At 48.9% G+C, this 20576-nt stretch overlaps 2 protein-coding genes across 4 annotated transcripts in view; one reads left to right on the forward strand and one right to left on the reverse strand.

Annotated features, from left to right (window-relative positions):
- The window catches only part of TMEM184B (transmembrane protein 184B), a 62792-nt gene extending 58864 nt beyond the window's left edge, over positions 1 to 3928 (forward strand). For all 3 annotated transcript variants that reach the window (XM_050917463.1, XM_050917455.1, XM_050917472.1), the window contains one exon: positions 464 to 3928. In XM_050917463.1, the coding sequence (XP_050773420.1) occupies positions 464 to 705 (242 nt within the window). In that variant the 3' untranslated portion in view covers positions 706 to 3928. The remainder of the gene's footprint in view (positions 1 to 463) is intronic.
- Positions 3929 to 8522: 4594 nt separating this feature from the next.
- On the reverse strand, positions 8523 to 18658 carry MAFF (MAF bZIP transcription factor F). Its single transcript, XM_050917705.1, has 3 exons — positions 18469 to 18658; positions 11672 to 11741; positions 8523 to 11422 (listed from the first exon to the last, which is right to left on the reverse strand). The coding sequence occupies exons 2-3, from the start codon at positions 11705 to 11707 to the stop codon at positions 11009 to 11011; spliced, it is 450 nt and encodes a 149-aa protein (XP_050773662.1). The 5' UTR covers positions 11708 to 11741; positions 18469 to 18658; the 3' UTR covers positions 8523 to 11008.
- Between the last annotated feature and the right edge of the window lie 1918 nt (positions 18659 to 20576).

Raw genomic sequence — 20576 nt, forward strand, 5'->3', positions numbered from 1 at the left:
CCCTCAGTCCTGTCTGCAGCCACTGTCCTTCCTAATGAATGCAAGCCCCGTATTTTCCCTAAATTCCTAGAACCTTCCTCTTGCTCTTTTGTGCCTTCTCCAAATCCCTTACAGAAATGCTTCTCAATCTGTGCCTTGCGATCACGCCCCTCTACTAACCAGGGTGAGGATGCAGGGTGGGATTGTCAGCAATTTATTTGCGGCCCATTCCTACTGCATGTCTCCAGTCTGCTGTTTTGAAGTGCAATTGCTCAGCCAGTTGTGACCAATCCTCTTCCAACTGCTGGGAGTGTGCCCCTGAAAGCTTGTACCATTTTTACAGCACTTCTTTTGAAGACACTTGAAGGCAGCCTGTGCAAAAGGTGCTAGGGTGTCCAGGGCTGTGGGTCACTGTGTGAACATTCCCTTCTCTGAGTTTTAAGGCTTTGTCTTTCTCAAAGCACTCTCCCATCTTGCCTGGCAGGTCGCTGCGCCCCCATGAAGAGCATCTCTAGCAGCCTCAAGGAGACCATGAACCCTCATGACATTGTCCAAGACGCTATCCACAACTTCTCCCCCGCCTACCAGCAGTACACCCAACAGTCAACGCTGGAGCATGGCCCACCCTGGCGCAATGGCAGCCACATCATTTCACGCTCCCACAGCTGCTCGGGTGCCCGGGACAATGAGAAGACCCTTCTGCTGAGCTCCGACGACGAGTTCTAATAGAGGCCCCCTCCCCAGAGTTCTTCCCTGAGGGCACTGGCTGGAACAACCCCAGCACAGCCTGGAACCTTCCTTTTTATTTATTGAATCAGAAGTCATGTCACTTCCTGACTGGTGCTCAGTGCAGAATTGGGCACTTCCAAGTAGCTTTTGTGGGTGTGAGTGTCATGACTCGGGCGGGGGGGAGGGCGGAGTTGGCTGGGATTTCATTTTCTCAAACCATTTTCTAAAGCAAAGATCAACTGGACCAGGTTTTTTCCCCTTCACAAATAACCGTTTAAAAAGCATCAAGCACACGTGGTGAAGGGGAGGCGGAGCCCTGGGAAAGAGTGGACGGTGTTTTCGTTTTCTTTTTTGTGGAGTGGGGGGAGGGGTGTGAGGTCATATCCTCCCACCACCAGGCAAGTTTTGTGGAACATGATTGGCTGGAATAAGAAGTAGCCAAAAAAGCTTGCGTTCTAGCTGAACAACTAAATTACTTTGTGCTCCATTTTTCTGTAGTGGTTGATGAGGACACAGTCTGCCCCTTTGTTCCCCTCTCTACTAGCTCCTCAATATTAATTTCTCTGTACCCTTTGGGCAGTGCGATAGAGACACACTTGTACGAATTCCTGATGACCATATGAGACCATCAGTCCTATCAGCTTCTCTGTTTTCTGTGGCCACAGTTGGAGGCCTCAGAAGGGAACCCTTCCTATCCCCTAGTGCACCTGATTATGCAATATTGTACTTTTAGAGGTGTGGGTGGAGAGAAAGAGATTTCCTTCTGACCCCCGCTGGTGATAGAGTAAAGTCCTGCAGGGTGGGCTGATTTGAACCATTTTTTCTCTTTGTGGGTAAGGGGTTTTACAATCGCATGGATGGTCAGCTTCCCATCTCTCTCCTGCATTATAGAAGCAGGATTCCTCCTTGGAGTGTCTGGCTGTCCCTACTAGTGAAGTTAAATACTTGTGGTTAGAAGTTAATATATATTAATTTGCAGAATTCTGGCCCTTCATTTCCTCCTCTTGGATTTCTGTGCAGTGGGGACATTTTAACTCTGAACAGTCTCTCTCTTAGAAACAGCTCTGGAAGGGATAGATGGGGTATCTTCCAGTTACATTTCAGAACATGCACCTTCCCCACTCTTCTTACAGATAGCCTTCTGCCAATCTTGTCCATTGATCTGCCTTGTGAATTGAAGGCATGTTGCTACTAGGATGGGATGTTAAATACTCCCTCCTCATCTTCCTCTTTATTGTTCAGGGCTTGACTGGGCTGGTTGGAGTTGTTTACACATTGCAGCCAGTCTGTCATGCATCTGGGTTGTCCCATGATCCCCCCCAGGGTGGAGCTGCCACTGCACATGCTATAATCCCTGTCGTAACTGATGCAGTAAAGTCTTGAGCCAAAGGACACTGAAGTCAATGAGATTCTTTCCATTAACTTCAGTGGGCTGTGAATCTGGCCTTAGAGGCCCAGCAGAGTGAAGATAAAAAAGCTCCCAGAAGAGCCAAAAATCTTGCCAGGCACCAAGAAATGCATCTTACTGGACTTCCCTGCTGCTGTGGTTACATGTGCCACCAAAAGGGAACGGAAACCAGGAGGTTGACATTAAGCTGCTGCTTTCCTCCCAGCTGGGCCTCTGTTCATTCCTTCCCCCATCACTAGGACCAGTTCTAAGCTGCTATTATGGCTTAAGGCCCCTTGGCTAGTTGGGGTCTGTAAGCACCCACTCTGTCACAGTGTGTCTAGCCCCTCAGCAGGAGAGGACTGATGGGAGGAGCTAGGGCTTGACTTCTTTTGCATGTGGCTTCCCTTTCTCGTCTGTGCCTTAATTTTCACAAGCAAAGATCCCAGCAGCACCCTCAGAAATTACCTATTCAGAGGCCTGTCTGGTGGAGGAGGATGGATGGGGGCTGGAGGTGAGCCCATTTCTCCTTGGGATGTCAGTGCGGGGTGTTTTGCACTTCACTTTTTGCTATTGAGAATATACTAGAGGAGAGGTGGGTCCGTTCAGTGCAACACCACCTGCTCCCCTACCTCAAAGCTGCCAAAGGGCCTGGGGACAATGGGGGGTGGGAAATGGGAGCAGGACGTCTAAAAGCAAATGGGCTTCTGTAAATACTAGGTTCCCCTCACCTTCTAGTCCCATGCAATATAGCGTGCTGCTTTTTTTTTTTTTTTTAAATCAGTCATTGCTAAACTGAAACAAAACACCCACTAATTATCAGGCCTTTCTCCACCTGCAATCCTACTGTGACGCAGGGCTGAAGTTCACATGGGCCTTCCTTCCACCAACCTTCATTTCACAACCACCCCTCTTCTCTCTCATTACTGATTTTATATTAACTCTTTTTTCTGGGTGCACATGTCCCCATCTCTGTTTCTGCGGGGCTGTCCAGTCCCAGTATTTCCAGCTGCCATGTGTCCCCAACCCCCCATCCCATTTTAATTTATTTGTGGGGAGTCTCTTGATGTCCCTCCCTTGGGTCAAGGGAGATGGCTGAAGTTTGGAGTGGCCTGGGGCAGTGCCCTTGACCCTGAGATGTTCCAGATTTGAGGATGGGTGGTGTTTTATTTTAAAGCGGATGCTGCATATGCTGTGTGTAGGATCTGGATATTCTTGAAGTTTCCTGTGCTTAGTGGTTTAAAGTATAACCTTTTTGGCATTAGCTGCCTTTGGAAAATCAAAGAAATATGATAGACACTAGAGCGGCGTCACAGCCAGCTGCCATATACCTGTTTTTAGCACCATACGAAAACCTCTGTGCAAAGCTTGCTGCTCTCCTTGAGGACAGACAAGTGCCGGAAGGTGACGATGACTGGCTGGCTAATAAGAAACAAACAATAAAACTCAGTGCTGGAGGTTTAGGCTAATTGGCCCAGTGATCACATATACCTAGCTAATGGTAGCCCAGAACCCTAGCACCCAGGCTAGTCCCACCAGTAGGCCGTCAATGCTGTCCTCTCCCTCTCCTGCTCTCTCTCTCCCCTTCCCTTTTTTACCATGTAACATACCCATGGAATTTGTTTATTATTTTTCCATATAGAGTAGTTCTTTGTATATAAATGACTGGAAAAAAGTGTATGATAAATAAGACAGAGTCACCTAGTTTTGTACTTATCGTGTATAACTGATGTGAGCTCAGCAACAAGCCGCTCTCTATTTTGGTCTTTGTGATGTTATAATACTCTGCAGAAACAAGCAAATACAATGACAAATAAAAATATATAGATTGTACTTAAACTGCCTCTGCCTCATGGTGTATAGGGTCCGCCCCCATCCCCGCTTCATTCCTTGGCCTGATCTTGTGACCTCTCTTAGATCGAGCCCCTCAAGCCATGTCTACGCTACTGCTTTTGTTGGTATAACTTGTCACTCTGGGGTTGTGAAAAAAACACACACTGAGCGACATAAGTTACACTGATAGACGCACTGGTGTGGACAGCGCTATGGCGACAGGAGAGCTGCTCCCACTGACATAGCTACCACCACTCGTGGAGGTAGTTTTATTATGTTGACAGGAGAGCACTCTCCCGCCGGCATAGAGTGGCTACACAAGCGATCTTACAGCAGCGCAGCTGCATCGGTACAGCTGTAAGCTCTCTGATGTAGACATGGCCTCAGTCAGTAGTTCGTATTCTGTCAGTCTTCTTTGCAAGACAAAAGCTCTTCACTACTGTCTGTATCATCCATCTCCGCTTCCTCCTGGCAGCACTCAGATGTGATGGCGATGTGTATGTGTCTAAACACAAGCACTGAAGAGTAGTGGTACCTCAGCAAGCTAAGCACAGGGCTGGATGGCAGAAGACCTGCTTTCTATTCCTGGTTCTGCCACTGAGACTGGTGGTTCCTTGGGCAAATTGTTTGGAACAGAAATGGACCCTAATTTTGGGTTCCCAATGTGAGACAGATGGAATCTGATTTTCAGAGATCCTGAGCACCCACAAGTCCTATTTAAGGCATTGGGGGCTGCAGGAGGTCAGCCCTTCTGAGAATCGTGCTGCTAGGGCCTGGCACCCAAAATTAGTGGACGTGTCAGCATGGATTTGTCAAGAACAAATCCTGTTGAACCAACCTCATAGCTTTGACAGGGTAACGAGCCTTGTGGCTAGGGAGGAAGTGGTAGATGTGGTATATCTTGATTTTAGTAAGGCTTTTGGTACAGTCTCGCATGACCTTCTCATAAACTAAGGGAAATACAACCTAGATGGAGCTACTATAAGGTGGGTGCATAACTGATTGAACAACCATTCCCAGGGAGTAGTTATCCGTGGTTCACAGTCAAGCTGGAAGGGCATATCAAGTGGGGTCCTGCAGGGATCGATCCTGGGTCCGGTTATGTTCAGTATCTTCAATGATGTAGATAGTGACATAGAGAGAGTACACTTAAAAAGTTTGCAGACAATACCAAGCTGGGTGGGGTTGCAAGTGTTTTGGAGGCTAGGATTAAAATTCAGATTGATCTGGACCAACTGGAGAAATGATCTGAAGTGAATAGGTTGAAATTCAGTAAGGACAAATGTAGCATACTCCATTGAGGAAGGAACAATCAATTACACACATACAAAATGGGAAATGACTGCCTAGGAAGGAGTACTAGGAAAGATATCTGGGGGCCATAGTGGATCACAAGCTAAATATGAGTGAACAGTGTAACACTATATTTCAAAAAAAAGTAAACATCATTCTGGGATGTATTAGCAGGAGTGTTGTAAGCAAGACACGAGAAGTAATTCTTCTGCTGTACTCCACACTGATTGGGCTTCAACTGGAGTATTGTGTCCAAGGAAAGTCCTGGAGAAGCCCTTTCTCTGGAGAAAGTCCAGAGAAGAGCAAGAAAAATGATTAAAGGAAAACATGACCTATGAGGGAAGATTGAAAAAATTGGGTTTGTTAAGTCTGGAGAAGAGAAGACTGAGGGGACGTGATAACAGTTTTCAAGTACATAAAAGGTTGTTACAAGGAGGAGGGTGAAAAATTGTTCTCCTTAATCTCTGAGGTTAGGACAAGAAGCAATGGGTTTAATCTGCAGCAAGTGAGGTTTAGGTTGGACATAGGAATAACTTCCTAACTGTCAGGGTGGTTAAGCACTGAAATAAATTGCCTAGGGAGATTGTGAAATCTCTGTCATTGGAGATTTTTAAGAGCAGGTTAGACAAATGCCTGTCAGGGATGGTCTAGATAATACTTTTAGTCCTGCCATGAGTTCAGGGGACTGGATTAGATGACCTCTCGAGCTTCCTTCCAGTCCTACACTTCTATGTAGAAAAGTAGGCCATAACCTTTCTATGCCTCCATTTCCCTGTTGGTACAATAGTATGATAAAGCTAAATGCTTTGAGATTATCTGTTTATGGGAAAAGGGAAATATAATTACAAAGTATTACAGTAAGGTAACTGAGTTTAGTTTAAAACACCAAGTGCACTCTGGTTATAGGCTTCTGTAGTATTTTTGCCATGCGCTTCTAGCCAGCATGAAATTGGTGATAAATGTGGTAGTTGTGTTACAGGGGCCCCCTCTCTACTTCGTATGGACGCATCCCCAAAGAATGGAGGAGCGCCCCCCCCCCCAGCCCCCAACCAATAGTGAGACTATGCTAGAGGAGGGATCCTGGTAGGCTGGTGGAGGCTGAGAACATAAATTCTGGCAGGAGTGCACTAGAGGCTGCTGCAGTGGGAAGCAGATGGAGACTGATGCAGAACAGGTCTGTGGATTCAACATTGCGTGGAGGCTGGGAACTTACCTGTGCACATTGCAAAGCTCTGTGGTAATCCCTCTCACCTGGGCTCTGGCAGCAGAAGTCTTCACATGTTTGTCCATGTAGGTTAAAAGAATCCTTGTTTTCCTGTGGTGATGGCAGCTCTGTGGAATGTGGAGCGGGTGGGACCAACTACCAAACAGTCATTGACCTCTAGGTAACATTCCTGGAATTCCATCTTACACCTGCTTTTCCTGCTGCACTCTGCATTCCTGCCACAGGGGCCTCCTGTTTCCTTGTAGGTTCCCCATCAGGAAGGACCCTCTCCTTCTTCCCCCTCCCCACCCTTTAGTCAATTACTAAGGTGGTGTGGTCTCCTGGCTCCAAGGCTCCTGTGTAGGCAGCAGAATGGACCCACAGTGTTTCCATCCCTACAGCCCCCATGACTTTATGTACACCAGCCAATGGTCTCAGTATCCAGATCCTTCCACCTCAAAAAGCACTGAAAGTTGTTACGACCTGATTGTATTTTCCAGAGGCCATCTAGCTGCACTCAGGCTCCAGCCCATTCCAGCTCCAGAACCCTGGCAGCCCTTGGCACTAATTGCCCCCTTCATCAGTTAGTGGGTGACCAGATTGTCATCTTGCCCCTAGGGGTGGCTGCTGCAGGGCAGGGCTGAGTAGGGTTACCACCTTTGAAAGGCAAAAAAAAAAAAAAAAAGCACCCCTCCCTCCACACACACACACACACGTCAAGCCTGCCACAACCCCAGTCCCCAAAGCAACTCTGCAACACCCCCCACACCCCACTTCAACTGCCATGTACAGTGTGTAAAGCAGTGGTTCTCAACCTATTTATCATTGTGGGCCGCTGGGCCACAGGTTGAGGACCACAGCGCACCCCTCCCCCCACAGATGGACCCCTGTGTCCAACGCCTCCTGCCCAGAGACCCCTCCACAGAGTGGGGCCAGGTGTGGAGCCCTGGGCACGGCAGCAGGGACCCAGAGCCTCTGTGCAGGGCTGGGTGGCAGCCTGGGTCTTGACCCTACAGGGCCAGCCAACAGCTCCAACGCTATGGGGCAGCCCTCTGACCCAGTGGGGCTGGCTGGCAGCTCTGGACCCCAAACTGTACAGGGCTGGGCAGCAGCCCTGGACCTTGGACCCACAGGGCTGGCAGGCAGCCCCAGATCCCCGCCACGCTGGGCGGTCAGGCAGCTGGGAACCCGCACCTGCCACACAGCATGGTGGCCTTGAGCACGCAGCTGGGCCACAGCTTTGTGCAAATTGGGCCGCATGGGGGTCGCAGGTTGAGAACTGCTGGTCTAGAGAGATTGATAACATACCAGTATCCTCATTCTCGCATGACTCAAACACACTGTCGCACACACATGCAGTGTGCTTGCGTGTTGATGGGCAGACAGCTGCTGTAGTTTCACCCGTACTGAACTGTTATGACTTAAACTGCAGAAGTGGGAACACTGCAGCATCTTTAGCCAGACACAGAAACTTTAAACATTAGCTATCCCAGTGTATTGTGATGATAATGCAAATCTGTAGACCCACATTTAAAAAAAAAAAAAAAAAAGGCAGATTAAATTATTTTTCTGGGAAATTGCAAATCCATTAAAAAAAAATGGCCAGGCTGGTTAAATACCAGCCAGGTGGTAACCTGAGGGCTGAGACAGCTTGTCTAGGCACTGTACACATTTGTGCTGCTGCCTCCCATGTTGGACCTGTCCTGTGTATAAAAGTGAAGTCCACCTTGAGGCCTATCACTCTGCCACTGCCACTAGGATCCGGAATCACTAGTATCTACAACCCTAAGTGTTTTAAAAGACCTCAAACCCCCAAATCATGTGACTACACAGAACACAAGTTCTTTTTATTCAGCTTCCAGGTTCTGAGCACTTTGGGTACAGCGGTTCATTTACTGAGCCTTTTCTGGCCAACCGGCGGAGCTAGTAACTTACTTCTTTAATTAAAATTATATTTTCCACCCAAGCTCTTGACTCCAACAAGTGGGGCTTTGAGAAAAATAGCCAACAGAGCACCACAAGAGTTGGCAATACTTATTCAGTTTGATAAGCCCAGAGATCTGTTTTACAACGTAATAAACACACCCTCTCTGTGGAAAAAAACTTACTTTATTTGTAAAGTTACAAAATACAGAGGAGTTGGGTAGATCACTTACTGTACGTCAGAAAATAAATACCTTTTTTTTGCTCTATATAAGTATAAGATAAAATGTGATTTGCATATATAAAATATAAAGTACGGCTCTGTACCAACATCCTGGCTGTGCCGAGAGGTGGAATGGCAAAGAGGACGTGAAAATAACTTACATTCGTGCAATAAATAAACCAAAGGTGGGGAAGGGGAAGGGAGAGGCTAACCATGAAACCTCCCACAAAGTACACTGAGGAGGGAGCAGAAAGTTTGGCTCTGGAGCTGGCTGCGGCACTATGGTGGGTGGCAGGGCAAGCTACAGGGACAACCAACCAGATGTGGGGGAAGCGAAGGGGTTACTTCTCTAACCTAACAGATGCCTAATGGTGACTGCCTGGTATTACCTTTACTGACCCCTACACTGTCCGTATTTATTTATGGATCCGCCTCCTTCCTGTGCCCAACCTCCTATTTCAATGATACTAGAAAAGGTGCCTGAGACTGGTAGGGAGCGAGGAACTATCCCCTGCTCCCTGAGCCACCATCTGGGCTCTCCACCTTCCCGCTTTCCCTCAGCTAGGGGGTTGAGCCAGCCTAGTTCAGGGGAAAAGGCACTGAACTGGAAGTCAGGAGACCTGGCTTGTCAATTCCCAGCTGCACCCCCAACCTGCTCGGCAACCTTGAGTTAGTCACTTCACCTGTGTGGCTCTGCTTCTCCCCCTTCCCCCCCCAGAAGGTATGCCCCGCTCTCCCTCTCTTTGTACAGTGCCTAGCACAACAGGGTGCCAGTCTCAGTGGGGATGTCCAGGTGCTACTGTCATGTAACTAGTAATTTTATCTCTACTACAGCTGTATTTGTTTCCTTCCTGCTGGCCTTTTGAAGAGTCCCACCATGCCATGGAGGAAATGTCACCATTGGAAGGAAAGGGTGTGAGCATGTGTGTAAGTAGAGATAAAAGGACACTGCTCTCTTCCCCCCGCTCCCCCTGCCCCCCCCCAAATAAAATTCCATCTTTAAAGCTAAAGAATCAAACGTGAGCGTCCAACCCATTTCAGCTGGTTACTGGCTCCATCTGCCTTTTTAGGCTGTGCTGGTTTTTGTATGAATGGATCCAGCCCAGCAAAAACCAGATTGATACTACAACTTCCTTCTGCGTGGCTTATCTCTGCAGCTCATCTGGCAATTGTGCCAGCTCCCAGTTACGCAACCAGGGCCGCACTGAAACGTGCTGTGCCTCCTTTGTTCTTTTCAGAGCTTCTAAATTCTGTGGTCACAAAACGTGATTGAAACAGTCTCTCCTCCCTCCAGTATTTCAAACATAGTCCTGCTGCTACTTCTCTATCCAACTGCTTCACTTGCTCTGTTCCTCTTTCTAGTGTCTCTACTCTCCCTCTCTTTCCTTCTCTCTCTCTCCCTCTTCTTTTCTCATCCTGGTCACTCTCTCAAAACCAATTCCCTGCCATGCAGGAGATCTTGGAAATGTAGCCCCGTTGCTAAATTGAAATTCACCCCTGCAGCTGAGTCTTTGCATTTCTAGTGTGCTCATCACCTGGATGTCTAGCACAGTTCTGCGTTATAATAGCCAGGAGCTGAGTCAGTCCTGACACGTGCTACAGAGAGCCTATCATCTCTCCATCACTCACACACTTGTCCTCTCTTTTTTCTCCCCATCTCCATAAAACTGCAACCTCTCTTTCCCCTAGCACTACCCTGGCTCCCCTTAATGCCCAATCCCTGGAAGACAGGCTTAACTCAGCTAGCAGAGCCTCTGCCATTTGCTCTCAATAGCAGTTGTTTCGGGGCCTTCCTGAAAATGTGTGGCAGCTTGGGGAAGTGAAGACCCCTGAAATGCAACTGACAAGGGGGCAGGGAGGGTTGCAGTTTATCTGCCTCAGGGGAAGCCACAACAGAAAATCTGGAATAGAGAGGCCAGAGTTAGGGAGAGAGGGCAGCAAGGTTTTGGCAACTCCTGGGTCTTCTCTGGACAGGTATCCCATCCCCTGCTCTGTGCTTGACAAAGCAGAATAGGTCCTTGGTCTGGCTCCTGATTCTCTTCTCCCCCCCACCCCCCTTATCTCACAGATCTTGGCATCAGTGGAGCTGTACCCCTACCAATATAGGGGGAGGGGCACCGATGGGCAGGAGAATCTAAGAGGAAACTTTTTATACAGTACACAATTGGTCGGGGAGGGAATATTTCAGCTAGGAGATTCTTGTTGGAACATTTTCACCCAGCTTGACAAGTTGGGGTGCGGGGGTGGATAGAGGGCTGAACCACCGCTTGGTTCAAAGTGGGGAGAAATCGAGGGACCACTTGTTTTAAGGTCTTCAAGTCAATTCTGTCTCCTGCAGGGGTTGTGGGAGAAGCCAGGGCAGCCACTGTCCATTCTGGGTAAAGAGCTGGGCCCAGCCATGGAGGGAGGACGCAGTTTGTGGGGGATTGGGCAGGCACTAGGAGTATGTGGCCTGATTGGTGCCGGATTTGACGATGGTGATGACGCTGGCGGTGGCCACCTTGGTGGCAGAGCCATGGGCAGCGACTGTACGGGCAAAGCCCTGCAGCGCCTCGTACTTGCCCCGCAGGGCGTCCAGCTCCAGGCGCATGGCAGCATTCTCTCGGGCCAGCTTGTCCACCTCCCGTTCCAGCTCCGTCTTCTGCTTCTGCAGTTCCTCCTTCTGGCACACCCGCTTGACCCGGCAGCTGGCTGCGTAGCCACGGTTCTTCAGCGTGCGCCGGCGCTGCTTCAGCCGCGCCACCTCCTCCTTGGAGAGGCCCCGCAGGTGGTGATTCAGTTCCCGCACTGACAGCCCCATCAGCTCCTCGTCCGACAGGTGGGGCGTGTTCTCCCCCAGCTCGCGCTTGATCTGGCCAAGAGAGGACAGTGGGTGAGCAAAGAGTGTGTTGGAGAGAGGAGGAAGGCGGGTGGGGGAACAAAAGAGAGTACAAGGTGGGCAGGGGTGCCGGAAGAGGGGGGACCAGGGGACCATGGTCCTATCACTTTTAAAAGTGGGAGGGCTAAGCGGTGGGAGAGAGGAATGGGGAAGGGCAGGATGGGGCAGCAGGGAGAGAGGAGGTGATGCTGGCTGTGTTCTTTGGTGTGAACTCACTCGTACCTTCAGGGCCTTGCTCGATAAGCTGTCTGCAGACATTGTCTCCTGCAGTCGTGCTCCCCAAACGAGGACCCTGCAAACAAGCCAGAGGCAACATGTCATTCCCCTCCATCTCTGTTCATTTCACACCTCTGGCTCCGTTAGTGGGGGGAAGGGGCAAGACAGCCTGGCCCTATAAATTCCCCCCCTACATCCTTTCTTTGCTCCCCAGCATTTCTTGCCCCAGCCCCATAAGCCTGGAACACAAATCACTTGGTCTCTTCCCCAAGAAGGACATGTTCATGGGGGTGTGGGTGCACCCTCTGTCCTGCTAGAGAGATGGGGGTCAGGGGAGCGCAGAGACCCAGCACTGAATGAATGAGTCGTTTCATTTTAAAAGCAAAACATTCCAAAATTCCTTCCCCTCCCTTATTTCCCCCAAATGACCAGCAGCAGCCAGAACCCAGGGCTCCCTCTGAGAGCCCCTCACCTGTCCCCCAATGAAGGTTATAGACGGTTCCCCGCTGCCCCACACTGTCCCTCCTGAAATAGATGGTGTCCCTCCTGAAATAGATGGCCCCAGCCCCTGCCTTCACCAGGAACTGCAAGAGGGCAAGAACTTTCCTGACTGAGAGGAAACATGGTGGGGTGGCCGCTGGTGTGTGTGTCACTGAAATGTCCGTGCCTGGAAAGGATGGCTAAAGGGAAAGTAAAAGCAACACAGGCAGCAGCAGGACCAGAGATCAGCAGGGAAGACAGGGAAAGGGATGTTTGGCTGGTAGGGCTGCGGCGTGACCCAGGAAACTGCCCAGGGGCTCTGCTCTTCCAGGCCCCCCTCTCACCTGCAGGCACCTGGCCTGCCCTGTCTGACTCAGTGGGCCCCGGCAGAGATTAAACTCCCTCCCTTGATCTCAGGTTAGGAAGCAGAGCTTTGTTGACAGATTACAGAGCGTAGGAGAGGGAGGGCTGGGGGCAAGAGGCAGATGGATGCAGGCAAATTTTTGGGGGTGGGGGGACAGGCATAAGAGAAGGGATCCACTGTGGTAGCTGCGCATGTTGCTGTGGCACAGGCCCCCACAAAACCGAAGAGCAGGGAGGGGAGCAGCGTTCAGCACTGACGCCGCTGGGGCATCTGCATGTGCAGGGGGATGTGCTCCCCCTCCCCCACTCTCTCTGGGGACCACAGATGGGCGCCCAGGGCTAGAGGGGTGGGGAACGGAGATTTCACTGAAGTCAATGGGAGCTGCCAAGGCCTAGCCCCACTGAAAGGTCAAGCACAAGGGGGCTCAAGCCAGGGACCAAAAATCATTGTCTGAGCCTGGCCAGGAGGAGTAGGGGAGAGCAGGTGGCCATTCGAAACTTACAAACTTGCTGAAATACCCTAGTCCTGTGCCCTAGAGTTAGAGGATTTGAGAGGAGTCCCTGTCACAAGCAGTGCAAAGGGCTCCTTCGGCCTCCCCTGCCCCTCTCAAAAGCCATTCAGGGTTCACGTGTCTGTCTGAGCCGTCTCTCCACCCAAAGCCCCCCGGGGCTCAGCTGCCAGAGCTGAGCCATGGGTCTTTCCCTCGGGATGTGGGACAGACAGGCCAGCAGCAGAGGGAAGGATCACTCGCTTTGCTCTGCTGAGACATACCCAGACATGATATCCTACTGAACCCACAAGCTGGGGCAAGCCAGACTCACGGAGAACACTCTCCACAAGGGCCCAGCACTGGAGGCGGAAGGGGACTGAGGCACGTCTCTTTTAATCCTGAACCCCAACCAGAGCCCTGGCAGCAAGCAGGACGTCACCTCAGGGGTTCATGTAGATGCCACAGGGGATGGAGGAGGCTGGTCTGAGCTAGGAGTAACTGCCAGAGCAAATCGGGAATGGGGCAGCTCCCTCATGGGCTGACCTGACTGCCGTGTGGCAGGCAGAGCCCTCTTCTGGGGACCAGAGTTAGTCTGTGACCCACCCCACCATAAGAACATAAGAACGGCCGTACTGGGTCAGACCAAATGTCCATCTAGCCCAGTATCTGTCTACTGCCAGTGGCCAATGCCAGGTGCCCCAGAGGGAGTGAACCTAACAGGCAGTGATCAAGTGATCTCTTTCCTGCCATCCACCTCCACACGCCCCCTGTGAGGATACAAATACAGGCGACTCCTGCCAACGCGCTCACGTAGGCCTGCATGCAGAAACACCACCCAGACTTCCACCTGGCTGAGAGGTATCGTTCTCGTTACCTGCCCTAAACTGCCGCAGAGCAGCCACCTTCCATCTCATGAGGGGGCAGAGCGATCACTGTCTAGAAAGCCAATTGGGACAGAAGGCACTAGAAATACGGACACTTTTTTTGTCCCACCTACATGCACATGGGTCTAATACACAACAAGGATGTGCCCAGATGTACCTGCACAACCACGCACAAGTTTGCTACCTGCCCTGCCTGTGAAATGTGAGCAGAGCCATGAAACCAGGGGCTCTGACAAAGCCCATTCAAACACGAACCAAAAGAAACGAAACAGTGTCAGTGCCAGGAGTCACCTCACTTCACGGACACCTCATGCTTTCTGCCCTACTCTCCCATGCTAGGGGCTGACGCAGAACAGGCAGGTGGCAAAGACTCCTCTGCTCTGTGGCTGAGTGAATCAAATGTCTGGAGAGTCCCAGAGCAGGAGGAGCAGGAGTGAGGGAAGTAGCAGGAGTGTGGGAGGGAGAAAAGCCATCTCACTGTGATTCAGCACAGAGAGCAGCAAGGTCACCAAGGCTATACATGCTCCCTTCTCGGTAATTCTCCCACTGTGGCAGGGTGGGGAAGGGTTGCAAGGCTGAAATGTGACCATGCTTATCATGGAACAGCAGCCATAGAGCGCTGTGAATTCACCCAGCAAGACGCGTTCTCTGTCCCAATGAGCTTCCAGTGTAAGCAAGACAGGACAGGGGTGACAGACCAGGTAAGGGAGGGTGTGAGGGCTAGTGATAAGAGAAAGAGGAGGAGGTGTTGGAAGAGGTGGCTTTGAAGGCAGAGGGATGCTGCCTGATGGTTGAGAAGAGGCAGACTGCTCCAACCGCAGGGAGCAGTACAAGGGAAGCTGGAGATACAAGAGCATGAGAAAGAGCCCTAGGGAAGAAAGGGTCGGGAGAAGTATAGGGAGTGAAGGAGAAGGAAATGAGAGCAGAGTTGGAAATGGGGTGGAATATGCAGGGCTCTGGATGTGTGGGTGAGGAGCTGGCATCGGATACAATAAGAGAGATACTAAAAATGGGGTTCATGGATGGAGTGACATGGTCAGAGCAATGGGAGAGGTGGATGACCTGAACAGTTCAATATTTGATTGGCTGAAGGCGGCAACGGCTGTTAGAGGCAGAGAGGCCAAACTGGGGGGAGGGATAGTTCAGTGGTTTGAGCATTAGCCTGCTAAACCCACCATTGTGAGTTCAATCCTTGAGGGGGCTATTTAGGGAACTGGGGTAAAAGTCTGTCTGGGGATTGGTCCTGCTTTGAGCAGGGGGTTGGACTAGATGACCTCCTGAGGTTTCTTCCAACCTTAATATTCTATGGCTCTAAGAGGTTACAGTAACTAAGACAAAAAAATCAGATCCTCATGTAACTTGAGTTCATTGCAGCCAAGTACAGAAACACTTGCCCAGACTCAGTCTGCCGTTGTCATAGGTGAAAGGACTTTAATTCAACTTCACAAGAATAGTCACTTGAGAAGCATGGCTTGAGATGCCCACTGTCCCAGACAGGAAACTGGGGTAGGACTTCTCTGATCTGGCAAAGATGGAATTAGAGACAGGTAGCAGGCTCCCACCTGTGGTTACCAGAGTCAGTCTTCTGCTACTTTAAGAAGCGTGGGTGAGATGTTACAGCTAAGATACCTTGTGCATAAATGTCAGGAAATTCAATTATCTGGGTCCCCCAGTGGCAGTAACTCTGCTACATTGTGCCTCACATGCTAACGCAGAACATTAAACACCATGTTTAGCTGATCAGTGTTTTTCAGTCCCTGTTTTTTCCCACATGTTGGAATGGCTATAAACTACCTCCAGTCCTCCCTGCTTTAGGAGTGTGATTTAACACACACAAGGGATAGGAAATTCAGGCCTAGTCCTCCAAGGTACTTAGCTGCCAAACTCCCATGCTTCAATGTTTGTGGATCCAACAGCAATCCCACTTAGCTGGACGCTGCTCCTATTGAACTCAGGGGCAAAACTTCCATTGACTCCACTGGGAACAGGATTGGGCTCACTGTATTGATTCATGCCCAGCATTGTAGCATGTAGCTCCACTGGACTTAGATTAAGGAAGGAAAAAAAAAAAAGGTTCCCTCCCCCAATAGAGGAAGAGAAGTAGCTTCTTCTCTTCCCTTACCACCATTTGGAGGTGGCAGGAGGTTTGTAATTCTGTGATTAGATGGGGGAGAGAAGCGAGCTGGCCTGGCAGCTAAAGGTGCCTCGATACCCAGGGCCGGCTCCAGCTTTTTTGCCACCCTAAGCGGCGAAGAAAAAAAAAACCTGATTGAGCTGCCGCCAAAGAGGAAGAGAGGGAGTGAAGGACCCGCCGTCTAATTGCCGCCGAAGACCTGGACTTGCCACCCCAATAACGGACGAAGTGCTGCCCCTTTCTATTGGCCGCCCCAGGCACCTGCTTCCTTCGCTGGTGCCTGGAGCTGGCCCTGTCGATACCATTGTGATGGGTGTGCTAGAAGTAGGCAGATACGCTGGTTGACACTGAGTGGGAGGAGGCAGCAATGGTCACAAGTGTGTGCGGAGGCGGTAAAACTATTGCTAGTAGCATCTAATTCTAGCAGTAATTCCTCATTGGGACAGTGCGTTAGGCTGTCCCAGTAGGGGAAAACTGGACTTTTTCCTCTCCCTCTGCACCAGGTTTTGAAGGGTGAGCAATAGCTGCACCTAAAGGGAGGCATCTGCCTGGAGAAACCTCCATTCAGTGTTGTGGGAGAGGGAGAACTCCAAAGGGAATCCCTCCGCAACCTAGCTCAGTAGAGGCAGATCCCAGCAATGCTGATTATGTTGAGCGTTAAGCAGCGTCCCAAACACTGGAGGAGGGTGAAGATACCAGTGTATGACCTGTGGGTGGTAGAGGGGGTATGTGAGGTTCAGAAGAGGAACTAATGAGTGTCGTGAAGTGGGAGGGTGTGAATGCCTTAACTGCTACTTCCTTGCTTTTTATGGCTTGCATTAGCAGGATTCACATCTTAGCAACCTTATCTCCAAGTATTTGTGTGGGATCTGATATAACATTTGTCATGTGATAATGAGTCGCTTAATTCTAACATTGAACATGAAGAAAGTATTAACCCTAAGCTACTCTCTCTGCTTTCCTAATAGAGTTTCTGCCTCGAACTTTCCCCTGCCCTTCCTGCCTGGCTTCCTGCTATAGATTTAAAGAAACAGTACACACGTCTCCTCACAAGTATCATCTATGCTTAATGTATACTCAGTGGTACTCATTACAAATTCAGCATTTCCCCACAAGTCATCACATGTTGACATGTGTGACCGTGTCATTCCCCCCACCCTAGATACCCTTAGAATAAGAAATAAGCCTGGTACTTGTATGGCATCTGCTGGCAAAAGTAACTAGCACCTTTTATCCCTAGAACTCGAAGTGCTCTGTAAAATCATTTCCAAGTTATGCTGTTTGTTTACACAGGGATTACTTCATCTGCCACTGAAATGCAGTCACCTCTGGGCTGAAACTCAGCAGCTGCTCAACAGTGCACAGCAATACTACACAATAATTCAGGACAGAAGGTAAAGGAAGAAGAATATTTATCCAAACGAAACCTCAGAGGGAATTTAGGGGCTAAATTTTGCAACTGTTGCATAGTTAACACTACCACTGAAGTCAATGGGAGCTCAAGATGAACACAAGATGTGGTCCTCATAGTTTACTCCAGGTGGCATTTGGCTGTGATTGTGTATCTCTGAGATACAAACACATGGGATATCTGGGATGATCCTGAGCCCATAAAACTGGACAGCTGGCAGTGTATACTGCGCACCCATACAGATTTCCCAGGACAACTACCTTAAAAAACTACCTTAATGCTCCAAAACATCTGTTAGTCTATAAGGTGCCACAGGATTCTTTGCTGCTTTTACAGATCCAGACTAACACGGCTACCCCTCTGATACTTACCTTAAAAAAGGGATCACCTTGAGAAAATCTGGACAGATGGCAATCCTAGATTTGGCCAGGATAGAAGAGCTAACATCTCTAGTGTTATTAAATGTGCCAGCGGATTCTCAATAGATCAGGGCCTCAGTTGTACCTCTCTTTCACTCACATACACACACGCCCCACACAAAGTTAATTTGTGCCATGAGTAACTTCTCTGTTATTGAGAGATTTCCTGCCTTCACAGCTGTCTAAGCTCAGCAATGAGTGTGTATAAAACAGACATGAATGCACACTCACAGAGACACTCCGTGCTTTTGAACACTTGATCCTCTCCATTGCTCCTCGCCTCACATGCTTCTCTGAAGATAAACCCCTTATAATATCCAAAACTGATAAAACCATGACCATCACCAGACACACTCTCGCCCGCCTTAATTTCAGCTGACATCAACCCTCCCTTTAGCTGTACACACGCACTCCTAAAATAAACACGCCACAGAGAAGAGCTGTATCATTCAGCCTTTTTATCCTTCTCTGGGTAGGGAGGGCACAAGGAAAACAAAAAGCCCACACTGGTTAGATACACACATACACAGCAACATAAACACACCACCCCAAGCTCTCTGAAGTCTGTAAACACCCCTCCTATGGAGGGGTAGGAAAGAGATAAGTAGAATTCTGACTTACTGCGCTGTGTTCCTTGGTTCGAGTCTTTGTTGCTGCTCTCCTCCCTTCTTTATCCCCTTGGAGAACCTTTTTCTTAATGTTTTTTCTCTGTAACCTGCTTGTTTGAAGTTGTTGTCTGGAGAGGAGCTGGGCTCTGCGCTGAGATCTGCTGAGTTGTAATATGAGTTTCCTGGAATTACTCACTCACAGGATTCTTTTCATTCATAAAAACACAGTCATGCGATGACATCATTGTTTCCCCTCCCTCCGTCCCCATCTTAGCAAAGGGCACAGCACAGGCGTTGGAAGCGACAGGAAGCTGCCATCTTGGTGCTGGGCATTAATCTTAAAGGGCCAAGTACGTTTGTTCTTGTATGTGTTAATAACCATCGTGACTCTTGGCGTTAATCATTACTAATGATATGTGTACTTTTATAGGGAGAGATGATTTTGTTGTGGTTAAAGCATAGCACTGGGAATCAGAAGGTGTAGGTGGTAGTCCTGGCTTCGTCACTTGGGCAATATTACCTCACCCATCTTGTTTCTCTAATATCCTGGGACCAGCAGGGCTGCAACTGCACTGCATACAACAATGGACGATATGGAATGTTACCATCCGAAATGGCAACTCCACGACATGAAGAAAAAGAAAGCAAAACTTAACAGCGTTATTTACCTCACCCATCTTGTCGCACTTGGGCAAACCGTTTAGTCTCTCATATTTCCCCTTTGTGAACTGGGGATATTGATCATTCCCCTCCCACCCAGACTTCTTGTAAGGCTAAATTAATTAACTTGTGCAAAGTGCATTGATATCCTTGGGTGGAAAGCATTGTCGCTGTGGGCAGTATTATTACTGTGTTATTAATAGTATCTTGCATCTGAGGACTTCAAAGCACTCATGATTAGGAATGAATTTTAAACAGCTTCTTTTACAATGTTCGATGAGTATATATTAAAAGTGGAGAGGATAGTCCTGCCGTTCATGGGTCCAGTTTTGCCAACACCAAATGTTCAAAAATCATAAGTCAGGCTCACCAAAAATCACAAGATTGGTTTTGAAATCATGAGATTGTGTAAAAATAATAGATTTGGTGTTATTTTTATTTGCCTTCCCTTCCGCTTTTTGAGACTTTAAGGCAGTAGCTCTCAATCTCTCTAGACTACTGTACTGCTGATGTGGGTCCAGCTTTGTCTTGCACACCCCCAAGTTTCACCTCTCTTAAAAACTACTTGCTTACAAAATCAGATATAAAAATACAAAAGTGTCACAGCCACTATTACTGAAAAAGTGCTGATTTTCTCATTTTTACCATATAATTATAGAATAAATCAATTGGAATATAAATATTGTACTTATATTTCAGTGTATAGGTACAGAGCAGTATATACAAGTCACTGTATGAAATTTTAGTTTGTACTGACTTCATTAGTGATTTTTATGTAGCCTGTTGTAAAACTAGGCAACTATCTAGATAAGATTGATGTACCGCTGGAAGACGTCTGTGCATCCCCAGGGGTACCCGTATCGCTGGTTGAGAACCACTGCTTTAGCAGGCACTGGAGTCACATTTTGAAGCTTTCTCCACAGCCGTGAGGGCTAGAAATTTACTTTTTCTTTCAGAATGAAGGCTGAAATCATCACGTATCCATGTGACTCCAGGATCTGAGGAGTTAAGGAAAACAGTAATTATCATAAGACTCATGACAAAATTGTGAGAGTGGGCAACACTGTAAAAAGGGTCTTTTTGACTTCAGCCTGGACATCACGTTGTTGCACAGTGACTAGAGCTCTTCATCTCTTGTTATTTTCAGATCAAAACTGGATGCCTCTCTGGAAAACATATGTTAGTCAGACACTTGTTACTAGGCTCAGTACAGGGGTGACTGGGTGGCATTTTATGGCTTGTGATCTACAAGAGGTCAGACTAGAGCAGTGGTCCCCAACCTTTTTTATCTGGCAGGCGCCAGACAATGAGCCACAGAGGACCGTGGCGGCGGATGAACATCACCAAAATTCTGCCAACAAGCGGCTCCACCGAAATGCTCTCCACAAGCAGCATCATCCAGAGGCGTTGCCACCGAAATACTGCCGAAAATTGGCAGCATTTTGGCGGCGATGCCTCTGG

The sequence above is a fragment of the Gopherus flavomarginatus genome, chromosome 1 (assembly GCF_025201925.1).
Source record: "Gopherus flavomarginatus isolate rGopFla2 chromosome 1, rGopFla2.mat.asm, whole genome shotgun sequence".
In the NCBI taxonomy this organism is placed as follows: domain Eukaryota; kingdom Metazoa; phylum Chordata; order Testudines; family Testudinidae; genus Gopherus; species Gopherus flavomarginatus.

What these genes read in the sequence shown, in the direction of transcription:
- MAFF (XM_050917705.1), bottom strand. Translation starts at nt 11,707, where the DNA reads ATGTCTGCAGACAGCTTATCGAGCAAGGCCCTGAAG. An exon ending in TATCGAGCAAGGCCCTGAAG is followed by an intron (nt 11,423 to 11,671) that starts GTACGAGTGAGT and finishes TCTCTTGGCCAG; the next exon opens with ATCAAGCGCGAGCTGGGGGA.